Below are 23,596 nucleotides of genomic sequence, written 5' to 3' on the forward strand. Positions count from 1 at the left end.
TTTTAAAGTACACATTCTCAGCTTTATTTTGAATACTTTTAATCATAATACACACAAATAATGCACTTACAATGCATATGTCTAGGTTCAGTGTGTTTTTAGTACTACATAGTGGGTGGGTTGGGGGGGGGGGGTGGCCATTTGACCCGGAAGTGGTTAGTGAGACCTTTATTACAAAATCATACAAGGGACATAATCCACTGCCTATTCATTGTCCTACAGTCATCTTCATTACAAAGTCATACAAGGGACACAATTCATTGTCCAATAATCATCTTTATTATAAAGTCATACAAGGTACACAATCCTTTATTACACAGTCATACAGGGGACACAATCCACTGCCCATTCATTCTCCAATAATTATCAAAAAAATGTGCAGTAAAATACCCAGATAAATTACCTGACAAGTCTTCACTCTTTAACCAGGAAGGTGTTCCCTTTTCCTTTTTCTTACTCTGATCCTGTGGTCTATTTAAAAACAATTGAATACATATGTTCAGCATAAGAAAAAATAACATGAATAAAATACATAATAAATGTAGAGGTTAACTGAGTACCAAAGTCAATTGCAGTCAGCTTAGTTCATAGGTTTAGCTAATAATTTTTTTCAATTTTTTGATACACTTACACATAATATTTTATAAACTTGCTTTTGATGGAAAATGGATAAACTTATCCTGGCATTTTAATTAATTTGTATAAGGTTATCCATTGTCAATCAATAGTAATCTTCATATAATCCTATTTGAATTTATTTTTGAATTTTGACTTTCACATAATATTTTTTTTACAATATCTTTAGATTGAGAATGGATAAGCTTACTTTTGATTGAGTTGTTGTAATTTCTGTATCATCGGTATATCATCCTCACTTTGAGACAGGGTGCTGGTCTGAGATGGAGGATCACATGGTGGGTCAGTCACTCTGTCTAATGGTGTCAGAGGTTTGTATTGGTCTTCCAGAGGAGGAACTGGTTCTATTTCAGGCTGCTGACTAACAACTTCTTCTCTTTGAACTGAGACATGAGGCGATCTCCCATCGGCACTGTGACATACATAACGACATGTAGGATAAAACTCTCTAACATAACAATCATCAGCCATTGTGTATTTGGTAAAGGAAGAATTAACTCCCATCAAAACAATCTGGCTATCAGTTTAGCAAATATGTTAAGATATCAGTTTTCTTTAACATGTCTCTTTAGAAACAAAGATAACAGTTTCTGTGAATTTACAAGATTTCTTTTCACTCATATCTTCCAGTTATATAGAAATGAACTCAATAAATAATTCATTACAAACCATTAGGGAGTTAGAAATGGCCATTGGTTTAAACACTGTGTAATTGTTACAAGCTAGTATCTTTATCAATAAAGATGAAACTGAAAAGTACAGGGTGTCAAAATGAGATTACAAATTATAAGATAATAAATCTGTTATTAATATAACAAAGAACATGCTGTAGGACTAAAGACCATAGTAACACTTTCCATAAAATCAACAAAGTTCAATAGAAAGGAGACTTAATGTGATCAGTTTCAATATATGTAGGACAAATAAAAGACTAATCTCCATTCAGAAACTCAGATTAGTGTTTCTCATGTTATACCTATCAGCTAGATTTCTAGAATCAGTTTCAGTAGATGAATGTCCATCCAATTTGGCAGCCATACGCTTAGACTTCCTGGGTGTCTTTGATCCTTTGTGTCTTCCTGGCAATTTGCTTTCATCTGCAAATAAAAACACCTCAATTATTTAATACATGTACTTAGTTTTGTTTTAATCATCAATAATTCAGTAGAATTTGAAGCATTATTGTTCTTGGTGTAAAGTGGTAAAGAACACTTGCATTAAATACAACTCTAGCATATCTTATAATATAAAGTCAACCAATTAAAACATAATGTTTGGCAGGATGTAGCTTGATACAACTACAGAGGTTGAGGCCTGATTAAGGTTGGGACAATTAGGCTTGATCTGGCTTTGGATTTTTATTATGAATAACACATTTCACTTGTGATGTGGACATTGTAGTACAAAGATACCCTATAATAACCTTTTACTAAAATTATTGAGTGAAAACACATAGAAATTTTATTTATTCTTAAAAGATAAGGGTCACAACTCCCAGGATCTCCCAGTCTGACTACTATGTCATGAAACCTTGCATAATTTCATAGATATCCATACACCTTTACTGAAGTTAATGTTCCAAAAAAAAAAAAAAAACCAAAAAAAAACAACATAAAAATGTATGTTCAAACCCCCTTTTGGATCCTAATTTGCAAAAATTAGTCCACACCATGGAAGCTCGTGGTACAATTTCATATATTAATACATTTTACTCAAGATATTGTGCTGATAACGTCTTGGATCCTAATTACAAATAGTTAAGGTTGTAAACCTGATAAAGAGCTTTGCAGAGTGCTGTATTATACAACCCCAGTAGTCTAACCCTGAACAGTTAGGACAAATGTAGACACAATATTAGTTTTTGGGACACTTAAGTATAAGGACTTACAATATATTATGGTAACAAAAACTGGTTTGGAAACTATATAGCACCAAATTTTTCTTGCAATTAAATTTTTTTGAAATCAGACCAAAAATTAAAATGACAATTTTATCGAGTGTGGCCCTTTTTGACCCCTCATAATTTGTATCTGAGATCTGATTGACAAATGCAGTCAGGGATTTTCAAGGAATCTTTTACAAAATATCAGAGCGAGTGAAAGAGTTTGGTTTCGACCACAAGCGGACGTTCTACATGTTAACAAAAACATCGTATCTCTCGAACTTTCCATCACATAAGCAAACAGCCGAAAACTTCTGAGTGATGATTATAATTTAAAAAAAAAAACGCGAACACATTTTGCATACACTCTACACGCTGACGTACTCCCAAATAGTTAAGAGTGGGGAAAGGCTCTCGGATCCACGTGGGGTCTTGGAGTAGGCCAGAGCGTCAACACAGCAGCCCAGCCACTAGTAGGACATACTCTGCCTGAGTTCTTTGGTCAGGTATCCTGAAGGCTGGGCTTCGCTACCTTCTACTGCATTACTAACAGAATCCCCACAAGGGATGGTGGTGCGAGATCCGTAAGGATAGTCAAGACCGTAAAAGCCCCCAATCATCATTTTGCATATTTATTTAAATAGTCTGCTGACTTCTGTGTTTAAACGATTCAATCGATGAATTAATAATTACAAACTACGACTGATCCGTAGTTTCAGTTTCATGTGCTTTTGTTACCTCCGAAAGATTGGCGGGAAAATGATGGACTTGTCAATCTTTTTTCTTAATTAATCAACTAATGAAAAATTCTCCAAGTCATTACAATTAATTCGTACACGCAATGGGGCTGCATGTGTACCATTTATTCAATTATGCAGTCAACAAATCAGTTACAGGTAAATCACAGGTGGCTGCACATCAGCTAAAATTGACACACACCTGTCAATTAATTTCCAATAAACAATTAGGAGACAGGTAGACAGGATGTTTGTTTATACACTCATTAAAACCACGCAGACTGTTTCCAGACCCCTGATGTAGTTATTGTCTTGACATTAGGATAATACATGTTTCTGGCCCCTAATTTCTGAAAAGTTCAAGTCTTTACACCCAAAAATCAATTCAAGTCTGAACATTGTGGTACAGGATGTTGGGAAACAATATCATAGATATTCCTTTGCTTTTACTGGAGTTTTAAAGTTGAATTCTATGAAATACTTGTTTTAGGCCCCTTTTTTACCCCTAATTCTAAAACAATTAGGGCAATAATCCACAAAATCAATGCCAATCTTTTTTTTGTGGTTTGATATAAAATTTTATGAAGTTCAACCAACTAATACTCAAGTTATCCTATGAAAACCCAGTGTTTTAGACTCTACAGACAACTATGACAACTGCACTATACCAATATACAATTTTTTTGTGGTAGTATAAAAATCATCCAAACCTTCTTTCTGCGGAATCTTGTAGTACAATTTCATGGAGATCCATACATCTTTACAAGTTACACTATTACAACGTTTGTTTATCCTCTTTTTGTTCAATTAAAAATTCCTAAAGAGTTAAGGTCATAACCCCTAAATCAATTACAGCCTGCTTTGTGGTATTGAACTTTGCTGAAACAGATATTTACATACAATGCTGCAGCCACTGAGAACAAGGTTATCATACCTTACATACAATGCTGCAGCCACTGAGAACAATGTTATCATACCTTACATACAATGCTGCATCCACTGAGAACAATGTTATCATACCTTACATACAATGCTGCAGCCACTGAGAACAAGGTTATCATACCTTACATACAATGCTGCAGCCACTGAGAACAAGGTTATCATACCTTACATACAATGCTGCAGCCACTGAGAACAAGGTTATCATACCTTACATACAATGCTGCATCCACTGAGAACAAGGTTATCATACCTTACATACAATACTGCAGCCACTGAGAACAAGGTTATCATACCTTACATACAATGCTGCAGCCACTAAGAATAAGGTTATCATATCTTAGGAACACAAAATCTTTTGTAGTCATGTAAGATGACTGTCAACCAGAAAAGACCCATGACATTTTAGTCAATGTTCATGTTACAATACTGGGAATCTTAGCTTCAACTGTTGAAACATCCATGTATACCCTCTTGACAATTAATTAAAATCAACTTGATCATTAACTGCCATTGCTACATATGGTTACATTCACTCTACATCACATGCAAGACTTAATCACCATTATCTGACTTATTCATTATTAATCAATAATGCCACTGATCAATATCTCCCAGAGGTAAATGATGCTTTAAAATTCCTTCAGAATCTCAGGAAGAAAGAAAAAAAATAGGAAAATAAGGAAAAGCATAATAATAGGTATTTACAGTTCAAATCATTATGGACCAAACATATGTTTTGGGTGCAATGAATATAGCACAAACTTTGAAATTCAATAAAAGAAAAAAAACATTTTAAAATCTGACCAATAATAAAAAAGTCGATTTTTTGGGGTGTTGCTCCTTCAGTGCCTTATAACTCAAAAACCATTATATCTAAAATCTGATTGAAAGACACAGGCAGGGATTACCATATGGAATCCAATAAAAAAAAACTTTGAAATCAGACCAAAAACAAAAAAGTTTATTTCTTTTTGGGGTGTGGCCCAATTTTGAACCCCTTTAACTCCAAAACAGTTTGAGATAAGCCCACCCTGTAGAAAGAAGAAAAAAAAAAATTTGTCAAAAGGAACAAATCTGAATCATAGTAATCAGATAAACAAACAGTTTTTCCTTTCATTAAATCTGCCTTAACAACCTAAAAGGGGAAGGACAAAAACCTCAAAAAAACAATACAACCCTCTATTTTGTCCCTAGGAACAATGTGTTCAAATTTTTCAAAAATATAAGATAAGTTTTACTCAGATTATTGTTAAAAAAAAACAAAAGTCAATGGACGCCAACTGCAACAGCACCAATGACACTGTGATACTATTATACAACAGAAAACATTTTTACAGTTGTATAAAAACTGTGAGCTTTAATGCATAACTCCAATCCTAAAAGGCTTGTGGTCAAAAACATGAAAAAAGTCTAATCAGGAAGACTGGTCCCATGGCATACAGGTATCTATATAAAGCTTCTGTCATAAACCAAGTGGATGTAGTAAGTAGTAGAAGAAAATTTTTTTTCAATGGAAAACACAACTAAGTCTGGATGGAAAGGATGACTGACACCGTATCACTATATACACAGTTTTTCTTATGCTGGTGTTTGTTAATTTACAATTATTCCTTGAGAAAGAAGCGGGTAGCCTAGGTAAATTAGTCTGTTATGAATAACAATTAAGTTAATCTATACAGCAATATGAGCATATGTGCTATGATGATCAAGCTAAAAGCAGGTGCTTGTATTCAGAGGTAAAAGTAAATCGTTTTCTCAATCATTTGTGAAAAGCAAATGTTAACAAAGCAAATTTTGTCTCATTTTAGCTTTTCCACATCAAAATGGTCTGTCTTGATCCTCAAATGCATATTGGGCAATCCTTTTGTCATCATTTAGTCTGTAGAGTTCTCAAATTTCCCATAACTGCTCTCAATTTCTCAAAAACATGTACTACTGATTTAAAGCAATTTACTTATTTTCTAAGGAAATGACTGCAAGAGAGTAATCAAGGGAACCAAGATTCTAACGGAAATCAAAAGACTGTAATTCAGGGACAAAGACCTGACATGGAAAACAGAAACACACAACAAAGAGCATAAAATAACCAAAATAATACATACAAAGTAACAAAAGTAAATGAGCAACTCTGACTCCAATAAAAACTAAGAGCATGGACCAAGTAAGCGTCCTCTGCTTCTCTAGAAACACCTGCCGAGTTGCTCATAAAAGGTCAAATCCAGGGAAGAAGAATGAGGAAAGGAAAACTATGACATGTTGAACAAATCAGTTTTCATGGTGCAGATGGATACACTGTAAAGATCCATGAGTTCATGATGACGACCATAAAACTTCTGTAGTGATGACTTCAATCTTGTAGCAACATTACCCTCTTCCAGAAGCCTATTTGTAAGAAGTCCAGGGTGGTACAAATAGTCTTTGTAGTTACAGCAAGCTCTGGTATAAAGTATGAGTTGTGATATGAAAACTCCATATGCAGGTGCTGAAGGGATGTTGCCACAGATGAAAGGAAAGTCGACAATATTGAATGAAAAGTCAATGTGTTTGTTGCATAGTTTGCTCAATAGTTTTCCTAAACCATCAATCTCTAAGTATAGGTAAAGATATAAGGCTGACTTCACAGTGTCTGTAGTATCCTTTACGTCTAGTTCTGTTGGGTAGATGCGATGTATAAAATACCTGAAACTAGGATTGTTTAAGGTTCATATGTCATCTATATAGCGGAAACTGAGATTTAAGGATCTAGCTAAACAATTTTCCTTCTTTTGGATCAGATCAGCTATAAAATCAGCCTCATAAGAGTGAAGGAATAGGCCAGCATTTTGAAAACATCTTTGGTATATTTGGAAGATAATTAGGAATAATTTTTTTCAGAGTATGAGGAATCTGTACCAAGAACTACATATTTGTATTCAATCTTCTTTTGGAATAACAACAATTTAAAATTTTTTTGAGTTGGGATTTTACCTGAGCATTGGGAACAGAAATATAAAGAGTTGAAAAATCATAGGTTTTAATGCTATTGTATTCTGATAATAATCTTAATCCGGCATTGGGATCGTAATGCCTGCTCTACAGGTTAGACATGGTGATATACCCCAACTTAACAAGTAGGGGTATAACAAAAACAACTATATATGAGTGTTAATTTTTAAGGTAAATCTTTTAGTAAATTTCAGTAAAAATAATGCCTGTGTTCCCAGTCATGTCCTGAAAACAACATCACCTGAGCTGTCAAACTTTCAAGAGGCAAATGCATGAAATTTCACAAAATTTGGAAAGATCAAAGAGAGAAAACAAAATATTGAAGGAAAATGCTGCTAGATCAGCTTCAAAATGCAAGTCTCACACAAATTCTGATAGCACGAGATAGCATTATTTGTACAGAGAATGCATGAAATTCAAATAGAGTTACAACTAATGATTTATATTTAAATTCCGTAATTAAGTCTGACCCTAAAAAAGTTTCCAAAAAATGTTAAGACATACCAGTAGATATAAAAAAAATAAAACAATCAATACATTTTCTTACCATCATAATTAGTAATGGAGGTAGCCTTCAGTATTTGTCTTTTCTTGTACATGGTAAAATCAAGCTATCTTATATCCATATCATCAAATGTTAATGGTATTCCAACACATTAGTTTACTGTCAGCTTTGTCAGGCATATTTTAACAGTATAAATAATATTTTTAATGACTTCAGACCATTGAAGTACAACAACTATCAAGTATTGGAAAAAAAAGGTTTCTCTGAGTAAGTAGTCCTTATTGATAGAGTCTAATCAACGTTAAACTATACATACAACTAACTATATAAATAGACGTACATAAAGTTTTATCAAAATAAGAAATGTTTTTATTCCAGAACACATTAATAATGTATAAAATGAATTTGGTCAACAAAGAAATCTCATGTGTTAGATTTATCATTGTTCCAACAAACACTTGTATCAAGTAAGGCATCTCAACAGTTTTTTGTTGAATTTTAAACAGTTGAATCTAGAATAGGGCTCACTGGTATTTTCTAAACAAATCACCATCTTGTAAAGGATTTAATCTTTTTCAAGACATTAAGGCCATATTACACAGTATTACAAATCTTTACTACGATCAGTGATTAAATTAATTAATTGTAAGAATGTCCTCAAATGTAGAATACAATGTCTGAATCTCTCCACTAATGGAAAAGTCAGGAGTTCAATTCAAAGACACATGTTTTCTTTAGTAATGAGCAATTCAGAACAAAACTTTGATAGTGAACTTTTGACAAAATTAACAGATAAGGAATGATAGGTTAGAGAAAGAAATGATAGGTTTAGAAATGAGAAATGCAGTAATGACTACAATGTTTTAATCACTAGTACATGTACCTGTATCATTCCCCATATCGACCCAGAATACAGTTGGATCCTCATAATGAGTAATGGGTGACGACCAGCTCTTCCTAGGGGAAACATCAGATCTGTTAGTATTTATCTGAGGCAGAAATCCTTTAGATCTAGCACTAGTTGGATAAGAAAACTTGTCAGAATGCTGATTGTAAGGTGATTGTAATTTAAATTCATGTGTAGTTACAGTTTGAACAACATTCATGGATTCCAGACCATGATTCCTTTGGTATTGTGTCCTCTGTTGACTCATATGACTATGATTTTGCATTGGATTTCTCTGACAGTTTTGTGTAGCAACAGAATCTATACCATCTGTATAAGGATCAACATCTGACACCAAACTAAGTATAACATTTTTTGATCTGTTCCACTGTTTTCTTCTTGGACTACTTCTGGTCAATATATGATTGGAAAATGCTGAAACATGATTGGATGACCTTGAACTTTCAACATCAGGGTCATTCTCAATATATGGCCTTGTGACCTGAGCAGTTGGGTACAAAAGATTAGAGTCTGAATATCTATGAAGTTTAGACTTGCTACTATGTGGTTTGAATGTTGGGAAGGATGTTTCAACATCACCAATCAGCCAAGTTTTCCGTTTTCTTGGTGACTGCACTGACAAATTTGGCATATTAACCTTTGGTTTAGGAACAATACCAGGTAGATGTACATGGCCACTCTGTTGTAAATATCTATTTACATTCACCTTCTGTTCCACATGTCTAGGTGTTAGGTTGGGAGAATTTGGTGTAGAAGGTTTTCTCAGCCACCAACCGGGACCCAATGACATATTTATTGTTCATAAATCCATTACTTTCACAATGAATTGCTTATTTATATCCATGTCAAATCATACATAGAAATTTCAATTTATAGAACTGTCCCTCTTATCACATACAATTTCACTATGACTACTGGTTATCCTTGTACACTGATTACACAGCCAATACTAAAATCCTATTATCTTAACATTCAAAATTTCATTTGTTCTTGTAATTCAGTGTCATTTATTTAAAAGTACATGTTGTCAATGCAAGCACATTGTCAGGATAAGTCACAGTCATGTGGTATTAAAGTGAAAACTATGCAGACATATGATGGTACATGTATTTCTTTAAATTGATAAATGACAGGAGTAGTATAAAGTTGTAACCATAACTTCAATGGTCAAAGGAAGTATTAGTTGATTACTGGTAACTTAGAGAATTCAAAGTATAATTAATGTACATTTAAATGGAATTTTGTAAGCATATTCAAGCATTTATTTCGCTGGTTTAAAGTCATAAGGTATATATCTATATCTACCTTCACTTTTTATATACAGGTAAACTTATAGGTTTCCAATAAATCAATATTTGCTCAACCTTGACATATCTGTTAAATGATCACCAAATAATGATAGAGAAAAACAAAAGGGACTTTAGCAAGCCTTGCGATTCACAATTTGCCTTACATTGTTTTTAATAGTGTTGAGAGCTAGCTGGAAGTCCCTACTACCTTTATGCCTTATGTCTTGAGAAAAATTGAAGATACTTTTATTCCTTTTAACTGCTTTGGTTTCTGGATTTTTTAATTCATGCTAACATTTCTCTTTTTTTCTTCATTTCAGTACGTGGTAAATATATTTATACTGCAAACTTCCTATTTGAGCAGTTCCAATGTATTGACGGTAAATTTACAAGTGATATACCGTCACTGACTGAATATAACTTTCTGTTGTGATGTCACAAATGTTATACTGTTTGACTGTAATGACGTTTCTAGGAAGTCACCTGCTTCAAGTAAAACACATTTTTCTTCCTAAAAGTTTTGTTGCAGTATTAAGATAATAACTTGACAAAAACTTAGATATAGGAATTCGGCCTGTGAAAGGCTTGGCAAAGCCTTGCAATTTACTGCAGTTCTAAGCCTCATCCATATATCAGTTTTATTTCGTCAGTGCACTGTTATTGTCTAATCTTATATCCTGATTTTTGTATTTAAAAAAGGTTATATGACGGTGCATTGTTATGTTTCACCATATCTATTCCTTTTCTACATTAACATGTTATAATAAACAAGAGGCTCATCTGGTTGAATTTTGTCCTTCAAGGGCAATAAATTTAAGAAGAAGTTGTCCAACAATTTTAACTCAAGAAGACCTTGGTAGGACTTATCATAAGGATCATTTCAGCAATTGAAAGTTTCTTTCTATCTATCATAGTTTTCATGATATTGGCTAAAAAAAAACCCTGTTATTTTTCCCCTTTCAAGGGCAATAACTCTTACAAGGAGTGGTCGGACAACTTTTACACCTGAAGTCTTTTGCAGTCCTAATAATAAGGATCATTTCAGCTACTGAAAGAATTTGGCTAACCCTAACGGTTTTGGGGATATATGCAAAAAACTACTGTCTGACCCTATGTTCTATTTTTAGTAAGGGTGGCCATGTTTTTTGACGGATCATAAATCCCCAAATCAGTTCTATGGAATATACCCCTAGGAACATTTGTCCTGAGTTTCTTTTCAATTGGTCAAGCAGTGTCAGAGGAGAAGATTTTTTAAAGAAATAACATTAAAAATGGCAAAAAACATTGAAAAAGGGCAATAACTCCAACATGGCTAAACCGATTAAGATGAAAATTTAACTGCAGATAGATCTCACCATGCTGAATATTTTTACCCTGTTAGAATTTTGCAAAACTAATGTTTTTGGAGATATATGCAGAAAACTACTGTCTAACCCTAGGTCTCACTAACCACTTCTAATGTTTCCATTACTTTACATGTTAAAAAAGTAATTTTCAAAGTCTCACAGTGAATTCCCAGGACAAATGATATCTTAAAGTTGCATACTGTTGCGAAGCTTGGAAAGTAAGGCTTCCAAAATCATTATGCTAATGGTACGATGATTGTAGAAATTTTTCACAAAATTTACTTGAATAAATAATACTGAAAATCCACATTTTTACCTGATCTGCTAACTGACAGCATGGAGGCAAATTACTCAAACATGTAAACAATATTCATACACGTTTGTAGTTAATTACATATATGATTTTAAAGTACACATTCTCAGCTTTATTTTGACTACTTTTAATCATAATACACACAAATAATGCACATGTCTAGGTTCAGTGTGTTTTTGGTACTACATAGGGTGGGGGGGGGGGGGTGGCCATTTTACCCGGAAGTGGTTAGTGAGACCCTATATTCTATTTTTGGTGAGTGCAGCCATGTTTTTCAACAGATCAAAAATCCCCATATCGGTTCTATGCAGGATACCCCAAGAAACATTCATATCAAATTTGGTTTCAATTGGTCTAGTAGTGTCAGAGGAGAAGATTTTTGAAAGAAATAACATTGAAAATAGCAAAAAACATTGAAAAAGGGCAATAACTCCAACATGGCTTAACGGTGTAAAATGAAGATTTGACCACACATAGATCTCATCATGCTGATCACTTTTGCCCCGTCAGGTTTGTTCTATTCGGCCAGGTGAGCTAAAACATTAATGATTATCGTAACGTATAATTGTACTTGAGTTCCTGTCAGAATAAAACAAGCACAATATCATTACACAACAATCAATCTATAAATGTTTCATGAAAATCCATGAAGCAGTTTAGGAGGAGATGCAGATACAAAATGAGTACCAGGGTACCCCAAAACCATCCATTTCAAGTTAAAAATGCAAATAAAAAAGCAACAGAAACTGACAGAAAGCACATACAAAACCAGAACAACTCTTAATACAAATATCATCATGAAAAAGGTGCATTACAAATACCTCCAATGAAAATGTCAAAAAAAAAAACCAAACAAATCAGAAAAAAAAATTGTCTAACAAATTTATCTGTAAAGGTTTCAGGGTATTTTCCTATGAAATTTGCTACATGTAAGTAACAGGTTTGTAAATTCTTTTAATTCCAGAGTTTAGAAAGAATCAAAGTGCTGTAAGCACTGGGTGTTTTTTTTTTATTCTTGTGAAAATTTTAGCATGAAAAAATTTTTTAAAAAATTACATGATGTAAAATAAACCTATAATCATACATTTGCATTTCCAATATTATTAAGAATTGTTTTTCCAAATATGTATAAACTGAATGTCAATCAATTACTAATTTCTGAAGTAAAAACTGTAATCAATAGTTAAACAGTATCCAACTTCACTCACATTTACAAATTTTGTTCCATTTCACCTTTTCCCTATTTTTTAAAACCTGTCCAAAAGTTAATTTGCAATTACATTCAAAACTATTTCAACATCAGGCATCTCAGCAACTGAATGTATTAAAAAGACTAGGCTCTTATTTCGATTGTTTAAGTAAACTAACTATATTTCATACTTATATTTTGGGTAATTTCAATTTTTGCCCTTTGGCTTGGCACTTTTGTACAGAAAAGATTTTAAAAAAATTAGAAAAAGTGCACGAAAGAGCACTTCATTTCATATATGAGGACTATAACAGCTTTTACCAGGAACTCCTCATCAAAGCTAGGGTGCCTTCACTGCAGATCAGACGGATAAGAACTACGGCTTTAGAAACTTTTGTTTTAATTAGTATCCTATGTAAATATCATCCGAGCGGAACAAAACGTACCCTTGACCCTGCAACTTATCATGGTGAACTTATATACCAAAAATCATGTCAATATCTGCAAGTGTTTAGAAAAAAAAAATATCTGAAAAACGGTTATTTCTGTAAATTTAGCTAATTCAAGGCCTGTAATTTAGGTAAAAATCATCGGAACTGAACCAACTACAATCTTGTCCTGCAACTTATCATAAAAGATTTCTATACTAAAAATCATGTCAATATCTGCAAACGTTTAGTAAAAAAGTCCAGAAAACTGTTATTTCTGTGAATTTTGCAAAGTTCAAGGCCCATAATTTCCATAAAAATCATCAGAGCAGAAGACACATAAAACTGACCTGTAACTTATCATGGTGAATTTATATACCAAAAATCTTGTCAATATCTCCGAGTGTTTAGAAAAAAAGTCTGGAAAACGTTTTTTTTTTCTGTGAATTTTGCTCAGTTCAAGGCCTGTAATTTTGGTAAAAATCATTGGAGCAGAACGAATTTTATACTTGACCTGTAACTTATCATGATGAACTTATATACCAAAAATCATGTCAACATCTGCAAGCGTTTAAAAAAAAAGTCTGGAAAACTGTCATTTCTGTGAATTTTGCTAAATTCAAGACCCATAATTTCGGTAAAAATCATTGGAGTGGAACGTAAGTTACACTTGACCTGTAACTTATCATAGAGAACTAATATACCAAAAATCATGTCAATATCTGCAAACATTTATGAAAAAAGTCCGGAAAACTGAAGATGGACTGACGGACGGGTCAAAAACATTACACCATTTGCAACTTCATTGCGTGGGGTATAATAACAGTGGAGCAATCAGCATAATGAAGCATAATTTTGATCTGTAACCTATTTAGTTACATTCACAAACCAAAAAAACAGCTCACAAAGGTGTTATTTTAATGAAATGCAATAGGTCCATGACCTCTACCATTGCAGCTAAGCAACATGTAAACTTGATCTTTCACATGTCAAGATATGTTCACATAGTGAAAATCAACTCTGTATCTGCATAGTTATTAAAAATTTCAAAATGGTTTGTTATGGAATGATAGAGTGATGGAAGGACAAGAGTAAAGCTACAAATGATCACTGGCCACTTTGTGAAATAAGAATTATCAGTTTTACTTGGAACTTGACTTTTGACCATTACAAAGAGATTTCTTAAGAACTAAGAATTTATCAAAATTAGGTCAAAATCAAATAATGAGTGTAGATTAAAGAGTCACAACATTCTTTTGCTTGAAACAAATGAAAAATAGTGACAATGCTCATGCAATGAGTATGAAATACAAATACTATATTTGATAGAAACAGAACATATGATAAACCAAAAAATGATTGATTGATTGAATCCATTGACATGTAATTTGTGGAATCTCAGATGAGAACATTTGATCATCTGAGAAGACCTTTTTCTGTATTAGACCAATAAGCTATTCCATAATTTAATGTGCTACCTTGTAGAAGCAACAGCCCACAGGGAGGAATCCCCATCTACTCAGACATTATTCAGACTCCCATACAACCAGCTGTCACTCTATCACTTATATGCTTGACAGAGAAGCAGTGACTACCAACTGTAAAATCTTTGGTATCACTTGGCTATAGATCAAGCTTCTGCACTCAAGATGAGAAGGCTATGATAGGACCATTGAGGTGGTTAACATACAAATCAAATCCATTTTTGAAACTTCCCATAATGTTCCATATATGTACAAATAACGTTATTTGTACATATATGGAACATTATGAGAAGTTTCAAAAATGAATTTAATTTGTATGTTAACCACCTCAATGGTAATTTGACCCCACAATTTTCAAAAGACTAAAGAACTTCAATACAATTCTCAACCTGTACATAATAAGTAAACAAACCAGTACATATATGTACAGATATCAAATCCTGTCTCCAAAACAACCAGGGGGTTCATTATTTTTCTGCAATGCAGGTACCTTTGGTTTTGTAGGAGGTACTTTTCATCATTTTGTTTAATATAAAATTTATGAAATTTTATAATTCTGGAGGTACCTTTCAGTAGTTAAGAAGGGTAAAAGTACCTGGTATCGCCTCTTAATGGAAGGCCTGAACAACACAATCAGAATAAGTAGATTTAAATGACAACTGACCTTTATTTTGGTCCTCGTCAAGACTTGTTCTTTCTGAGATGACTGGTTTAGGAAAACTTTTATCAGAATGATTCATAGTTCGTGTTTCACTACGCAGTGGCAGTGAAGGTAGAGGTCTACCTGATTTCCTGTCACTACTGCTAGGTCTAGCTTGAGATGGAGAATCGGGTATAATCCGCTTAGCAGGTTTAGGCTTTGACCCTTTATCTTCAGATTTTCTAACAGGTGAATGAGATTTCTGTGAGTTCCTGTTGATAGTTTCCTCATCTCTCCTGGAGTAACTGACAGGTGATGTTGATTTAGGAACATTATGATGAGAGATGGCAGATTGTGATTGGTCAGACTTTACAGGGGGAGGTGAGACAGAAGCTGGTGAGGTAGGTTTAGGACTGCGAGGTGATGGCTCTATTTCAATCAAGTCTATATTATGTCCATAATCAAACACTTGATTACCACATCCCTTCTCTACGACATTATCAAACACTAATTCTCCACCAACAAATACCCTGGCATGTTTCACTCCTATCTCAAGATCCTACAAATCAAATATCAATTCAAAAGTCATAAGCTTAGAAAAGCCTCCAATTAATTAAAACATGCATATCTGAATGACACTTTACTTTTAATTTCTAAGAAGAATTTGGTTGCTAATTACATGCTTTCTTATCTATAATGCAACAATATTTTAAAAGAAAATGATTAAAATAAAATTGTCTTGCGAAAGGTTCTTTTCACTGTAAGTAACCAATTCCAATGGTATGACACTGATTTAATGATTTATTGTTTGCCTGCAAAACAAATATTTAAACTGTTGATTTTACATATCAATTATGAAATGTACCATAAACAAAAGTAGAGGCTCAAGAGAGCATGAATCGCTCACCTGGTTTACCATTTTCTTATTTGAAAAACTTGTGGAATGAGACAGGCTAATTTAAAATTAACTGAATTGTCAAATGCAGGAAATGCTTTTTATAGCATTTTTTATGACCTGAACCAGAACTTTGCAGAAGGCAACAGTTTTTGAACTACTTTTAAAATAGGCAGCCATTACTATTCATGGATTAAACTCACAAGTCATTTCGAGCACAATACACTAAAGAACCAATATGCTTATTTTTATTAAATGATCTTAAATGGTTTTAGTGAAGATTTTAAAAGTGGTACATGTGGGAAAAATCTTTTTAGAATTGTTTCAGGAGCCATAACTCCTACATCAGCAGGCGAATCATTTTAAAAAATTTCAGCATTGGTTAATCTCATGATGTTAAACAGCATTACCCTGCAAAACTTTTTCTAAAGGAAATGGTTTTTGAGTTATTTGCAAAAAACTGCCTTCTGATCTCTATGTTAAATTTTTAGTAATGGCGGCCTTGTTTTTTCATGGTTCAGAAATCCCAAAGTCCATTTTGTTTGGGACACCCTAAGGAACAATTATACCAAATTTCATTGAATTCTGTAAAATGGTTTTTGGGAAGATGATACAGTTGTACATGCAAAAAATGCCCAAAATAGCGGTTTCAAGGGCCACAACTCCTTCATCAGTTGACATATTGTTTTGAAAATTTCGGCACAGGTCCGTCTCTTGATGCTGAACAATATTACTCACTGCCAGAATTTTGCAAAAGGCAATGGTTTTTGAGTTATTTGCGAAAAATGCCTTCAGACCCCTATGTCTTATTTTTAGTAACGACAGCTGTGTTTTTTCATGGATCATAAATCAAAACATTCATTTTGTGGGGTGTAAAATTGACAAAAAGTTCATTTTGTGTACAATTCTCTAAGGAACAATCATGCCTAGTTTACATACAGTAGGTCAAGTAGTTTCAGAGGAGAAGATTTTCGAAAAATTTTCGACAACAACGATGACGACTATAACGAAGATGTCCACCAAATGATGGCATAAACTCAAATGGCCTTTGGCCAGGTTAGCTAATAATATATTATAAAAAACAAAAAGTTCTTCTGTTTTAAGTTTCAGTCAGTATTGTAAATTCAGACAATATTAAGATTTTACTTTCCCTGGTACTTAATATTAAGCACACCAAACTAACCTGTATACTTTTGTTATAATTCCAAATTTTGATCCTGGCAAGATTTGACAACCCCGGCAATGTCAGACATAATTCTACAGGTACATCTTTCCGATATCTACAATACCACATGTTTCTCTCTTTGTTTGTCTGAAACAGTAAATCATTGTTTATGGGAAAACATTTCAACAATGCAGTGATTTCTCCTAACAGCATATAAAAAATTAAAAAAATATATATATTTTTAATTTTAGATAGAATTGCAATATCTAAATTAATAAAATTTGATGCCAAAATGTTCACTTTTTAATAAACTTAGAGTGCTTTATTATATTTATGTTTATGTTATTTCAAAATAAACTTCTATAATACAGTCACAAAATCTCAAGCATTTACAATCATTATGATTCCTAAGAAATAATAAAAAATTATCTAGGTTCTTATACAAGTGCAAAAATAATATTAACATATCTCAATGAGTTTAAATAGAATTGCATCTTTTCCCAAGTGAAAGGAGGGAAAGATAAAATCCACAGTTCAGTGGAATCCCACTGTGCACAAGTGTAAGAACTTATTTCTTTGGTTTTCATTATCAGTGAAAAGATTGAAATGTTATTTTTACCGTATTGTAAGGTAGAGGGATAAACATGAACTATGCATGCATAATCAACCGCACATGTCCAAGATTTAAAAAAAATCACATTTATGATACTCCTTTAGACAGTTAAGATAAATTAAAATCAATTTTACAAAAGATTTAACTTTTAATTAATGTTTTAATTCATTCATTCATCCATAATGTACTTACCTGTTGAGTGTGAGTGATCAATCGGCCCAAGTTATAATTTGGCTTCAGAGGTGTCAAGGATCAATGAATGAAATAATTACTTTTGATTGGCTGGGGTCCATTTATACAGGTTAAATATAATCATTAATTAAGGGAAGGGTACAGAAAGAATAGTTTAGACAGGTAAAATTACTACACATTGAATAGGAAATTCTACAGGACTTTGAAATTAGTTTGGTTTAGTGTGAAATTTGGTTTTCTCAGGGCTCAGTTTACACAGTTTTTACTGTACTTTAGCTACCTGGACATAAGAATTATTTCATCAATTAAACAGTATCTCTGTCATTCTTTTCAAAATATATACTGTATTCTTCCATGTATTCCGCACACTTTTTCAACTTTTTCTAGGTGGATGTGTGGTATACGCCAAAACAAATCTAGATGTTTTTCTGGAGACATTTGAGGATATAAGAACCAAAATTTTCAACAAAAGACAACATTGAGCCATTTTGTTTTTGAGAAGTTTTATTTGAAATATTTGCTTTTTATTTTGCTTTCAAAACATGACATAACTTCTTCCCCTCTGCGCTGTGGAGCTTCAAATACACAGTAACTGGAGTACCAACCTGTTCTCGGGCCCATTGGCATTTAATTATCAAATAACAAAAGATCAATGTCAAAAGTGAAAACAATTGTCAGTAATCATTTAATCCGCTTGATGAACTGTACACTAGCTTGGCAAATTAAAACATCTTTTTATTAACGGTTGGAGTTGACGTCATTGTTAAGTGAAATTAAGGAAATCTAAACATTTGAGCTGACTCACTGAATGGATCTAATACATTGCAGTATTTTATTCAATAAATGGCTTGCAAATGCAGGGATACAAATTAAATTATGAAAGGACGCACATATTATGGAATTTACCAGAATCTTTTCACCTCAATGTGGTCTTCTGCTGATGATTTTTCCTCGCTTCCCAATGTGCGTTTTACACAGAAACTAACTTTTTCGTCAATCTCTCTAGCAGTTTACAGGAAGACACAGAATATACAGAAGAATACAGTAAAAGTAAAACACAAATTAAATTAATTGACCTAAAAACATTTTTTTTATCTTGTCAAGAGCAATAACTCTTATAAGGAGTTGACCTACCAGTATAACTTTGTACACATTGACACTTTTGTATGACTGGTCATAAGGATAATTTCAGCAATAAAAGTTTTTTCTATCAGTTTTAGTGCTGTATATTAAATTGCCAACAAAATTTTTCAAATAGATTCTCAGAGGTTTCTGGCGACCAAGTTTAGTAACAGTTCAATGAGTATTTTCTAAAAAAAATAATGTAAAAAACAATGAGGACAGATGCAGTTATGGAATAAAAAAAATCTTGTCACAATTTTATACCAATATAAACATATTGCTATATCTATTCCGAGAATATACCTACCTTTCCTTTACCATTGAAAATAACATCTACTAAATTCCTATTATCTCTAGCTCCATGTACAGAAACAGAGCTAGTATTGACTGGGATCAACTTCCTGTTCTTATCAAAGAACTGTAACTCTGTCAATCCTATCAGTTCTTTATGGCCCCATGTTGATAATAGTTCTATGTTGATTTCTATGGCATCTTTAGAACTCTGGGACTTGGATGGTCTTCCATTCTAGTTAATGGAGAGTTAAATTATTTCAGTTGAACAGCTAAGTATAAAATTGACGGAAAGTTATGAGTTTATGTTAGAAAAATAGCACAGTGATGTCATTACTTACTATTAATTTTAAACTTACAACTTTTTGTAAAATCGACCACAAGACTTAAATATTATCTACTCATGAATATATAAGAAAGTACAAACCAAAACAATAAGACTTTAAAAAAAATCAGACAAGGTTACACATGCTTAAAATACCACTGTCAGCTTTTACAAAATCAAATTTACACAATTTTCAAATCAATCCCTTCTATGGTAACAGCAATTACACAAATCATATAACACTTTCTTATTGACCAGATACATACTGAACAAGACTTTTTATTAATCATATTGTTGATGGGTTCTGTTGCTTTGATAGGTGTGCTTGGTTTCTGTTTGGAGTCCTCAACAGAACCTTCAATCTTAGTTAAAGCAGTCATAAGCCTCTTCTGTTGTCTGTATATATATATATAAAAACATAATTTTATATCAATTGAAAACAGAGTATCATACATTCATGAACTTAAAGTAGAGGCAAAACAAAGATTCATATAATATGAGGGAAAAAGACATCATTAAAATACAAAAATCAAATTTCAAGATGTATATGTTAGCAACTATATTAAGTATTTTTACTTATGTATTTATGGTTAAACGTACTTAGGTTGCATCAACATCACTTTCTTCATTATTTCTGTAAGTTTGTCATTCTTTAGAAAACTTTCCTCAGAACCCTGTCTTGGTGATGGTGGCATATCACAAGATTCTCTCCCCTTCTCGGACTTCCTAACAGGACTTTCTCTGGAAGAACTTTGTGACTGTCTGTCTTTAGTAGGTGTTTTGATAGGTCTGCTTTCTACTGATCTTCTCTGAGGGTTTAAACTGGAGGGTCTTGGTTTCTGACAAAAGATAAAAGGAGTAATATGGTATCCTGGTACTATGTGTATTCAGAGTAACAGCCAAAGGTATACACCATTAATAAAACAGGTAATCAAACATAGGACTTGTTTTTACTCTAAACTATTCAGTTGGAATTTGTTCTTGTGGAAAATAGGTTGACAATGTTTCCTTTAGCATTCAAGTGGTAAAAAATAAACAGCTGCACTTTAAGCACATGATATGCCCATTGCCTTTTAATTTGTCCTTATTCTTTTAATGAATTGATATGATCAACTAGAAATACTGTGACTACCCTCCCCTCCAAAAAAAGTAAATAAAAAATGCACAAAACATTTGGCACTATCAATGCTATCTCAATTTTTACTAAGTTTGTTGTCTTGATTTTTCACCCATATATTTTTATCTTGTTTAAAACACACTATTTGACAAGGTTACCAAGTACCTTTCACATTTATTAGTCGATCATCATAAAATTGGTCTGTTTTAAACGATTTTTCGACAAATAAAATTTCCTTGGCCATTTCCGGCTTTTTTTAAATAGTAAAACTTCATACCATGGAAACGTAAAATTTGACATTTATAGAAATCAGAAGGGAGCTTACTTCAGTAGATATGAACAATCACCAAACTTTCATAAAAGTTAGTGAAAATGTTTTTGAGTAATTGTGCAAAAACTTGAAAATCTCCTTTTTTTTAAGTATAAAAATTCATAACATGAAAACGAAAAATCTGAAATTTATAAAAATCAAAAGGGAACTTATGTCAATAGATATGAACAATTCACCAAAGTTTCATAAAAGTTGGTGAAAGTGTTTTTGAGTTATTGTCCTAAGTGTGGACAACGGACAACGGGTGTATAATAATGCCACCAGTATATCTTAAAGTTATCACTTGCAGTACTGAGAATCTTCTGTTCAACTATGCAGAGAGGATATGACCAAAACAACTCAGTTTTCCTAGTTACTGTAGTATACAGCATACCAATACTACAAAACATTACAGAAAGTATAGAAGTATGTATAAGTTCACATAATCTTTCACAGAAATTATGAACTACTATGGCTACTGTTATCAATCTAGAAATGATTATACATATAAAGCTCTCTTAGTGTTAAGTGCTGATGTATCTTACTGCTTTATCTGGAGTTACAGCCCTGACATGTTTTGATGCTTTCTCATTCTCTGCCTTAAGAGCAGCCATGACAGCAGAAGCCTCTTCACTGGTGTCTACTTTCTCTGCTTTGCTACGTCTATTGGCAGATAATGGCCTCTCTTGTTTGGATCTTGATGATATCTCTAGAGAAAAAGTGTTTGTCTTTTATTACAATTTTCACCTTATTACTCAATGTCCCTTCAAAAAAGATCATTAAGCCTGTAATTTTCATCAATTACTTTTTAGCTTAAAAATAATTTGCATGTATATGTGTTTTCGATATAATAAATCACTAGTATAACAGAATAATTCATTTTGATGTATCATTGCAAATCTATTTTCCCACACTGAATAAAAGTTGTAGGTTAATAATATGAACACCAAAGATAAGATATGAGATTTATCAACTAAAGAACGAATTAAGTAACATTCCTCATTAGAGAGCTTTAACTATCTTTTTTATTTACTTAATGATTCACTTTACCACTGTCTCAATACCATAGGTATATATTACTTCTTATTCCATGTCAAATTGATAAATCAAATGCTGAATTTACCAACACATTTGATTCCAATATAACTGGTTGTGACGATGAAGTTATAGAATACTTACTGGCTTCCAAAACATGGTCACTTCTTGACTTTTGACCCCCTGGACTAGATTGAACTGGTCCCCTGTTCTGTGAGTTATAGCTACTTGAATTTTGGTCTATGTCTTTCTTCCTAGCTGCTGACAGATTGTGTTCTACTTTTTCTATCAATGGAGAAATGAGAAACTTAGTCTTAATGTATCAAGTAAAAGTGGCTTAGAAAAAAAAAAAATTTTAAGTCTATATAAAAATTAAGAAATAATTCCTGTTGGGGGTAGATTTGTACTCATTTTAACATGGACATTTATATTCCATTATTTAACACCGAGCGACAGAGAGGTGTTAAATGAGAATATAAATGCCAAACCCATCTTAAAATGAGCACAAATCTACCCCCAGAAGGAATTATTACTTTTCTAATATGACAAATACAATAATTTTTGTGACAAAAATTTTCCTAGGCATAGCCAAAATAATGGCTGTTCCGTTTAACCTCCCTCATATGGAAGTTGGATTAAATTTGTATATTAATGTCATCGTATGTGTTAAATGTGTGTATTTATATAATTGATTTCAATTAGATAACCTCTCAGCTGTTAAATCAGCTGTGGGGTTGTATCGACATATACTGTTTGATGATATGAAGACATCATATTAGAATATAGAGTGAAATCTTGATTGGAAAGATTTGATATATTAAAGGAGTGATTTTATATTGAACTTAAAATAATACAACATTTTAATATAACTCAGGTGTGATTTAAGTTTTACCTACACCTTCTCATACAAAACAAAACCTTATTTTTTCTTATAGTTTCTGTAGAATAGTGAAGATTTTCTTACTCATTCAGTTGTTGAAGAATACATTTGACATATATTTTGTCCTAAACATATGTTATAATCTAAAAGAACATACTTTGTTGTTTTGGTAAAGCTAACTCTAACACAATTGTATCGGTAGGTTTAAAAACAGGAACCTTTTTCTCCTCTACACTATCTGTAGCAGGAAGTAAATCCTCATCTATATCATCTATGTCCTCATCTTCTTCTGGGATAGGTGACTCACGGTCTGACATCTCTTCTTCCTTTAATGCAAAATACCAAACAATTGAATAATAGCATAGGAG

At 32.7% G+C, this 23,596-nt stretch overlaps 1 protein-coding gene across 2 annotated transcripts in view; it reads right to left on the minus strand.

Annotated features, from left to right (window-relative positions):
- Positions 1-23,596, minus strand: part of LOC148618467 (katanin-interacting protein-like) — a 49,577-nt gene that overhangs the window by 14,962 nt on the left and 11,019 nt on the right. For both annotated transcript variants that reach the window (XM_088577446.1, XM_088577445.1), the window contains 11 exons: positions 23,386-23,554; positions 22,493-22,633; positions 21,859-22,022; positions 20,487-20,725; positions 20,153-20,282; positions 19,578-19,796; positions 17,362-17,490; positions 15,308-15,842; positions 1,613-1,733; positions 827-1,048; positions 404-471 (listed from right to left, as the gene is read on the minus strand). In XM_088577446.1, coding sequence (XP_088433572.1) covers positions 404-471; positions 827-1,048; positions 1,613-1,733; positions 15,308-15,842; positions 17,362-17,490; positions 19,578-19,796; positions 20,153-20,282; positions 20,487-20,725; positions 21,859-22,022; positions 22,493-22,633; positions 23,386-23,554 — 2,137 coding nt within the window. The remainder of the gene's footprint in view (positions 1-403; positions 472-826; positions 1,049-1,612; positions 1,734-15,307; positions 15,843-17,361; positions 17,491-19,577; positions 19,797-20,152; positions 20,283-20,486; positions 20,726-21,858; positions 22,023-22,492; positions 22,634-23,385; positions 23,555-23,596) is intronic.

Source organism: Perna viridis, chromosome 4, assembly GCF_037379345.1.
Source record: "Perna viridis isolate PV_CMFRI_1.1 ecotype Kerala chromosome 4, ASM3737934v1, whole genome shotgun sequence".
Taxonomy (NCBI): domain Eukaryota; kingdom Metazoa; phylum Mollusca; class Bivalvia; order Mytilida; family Mytilidae; genus Perna; species Perna viridis.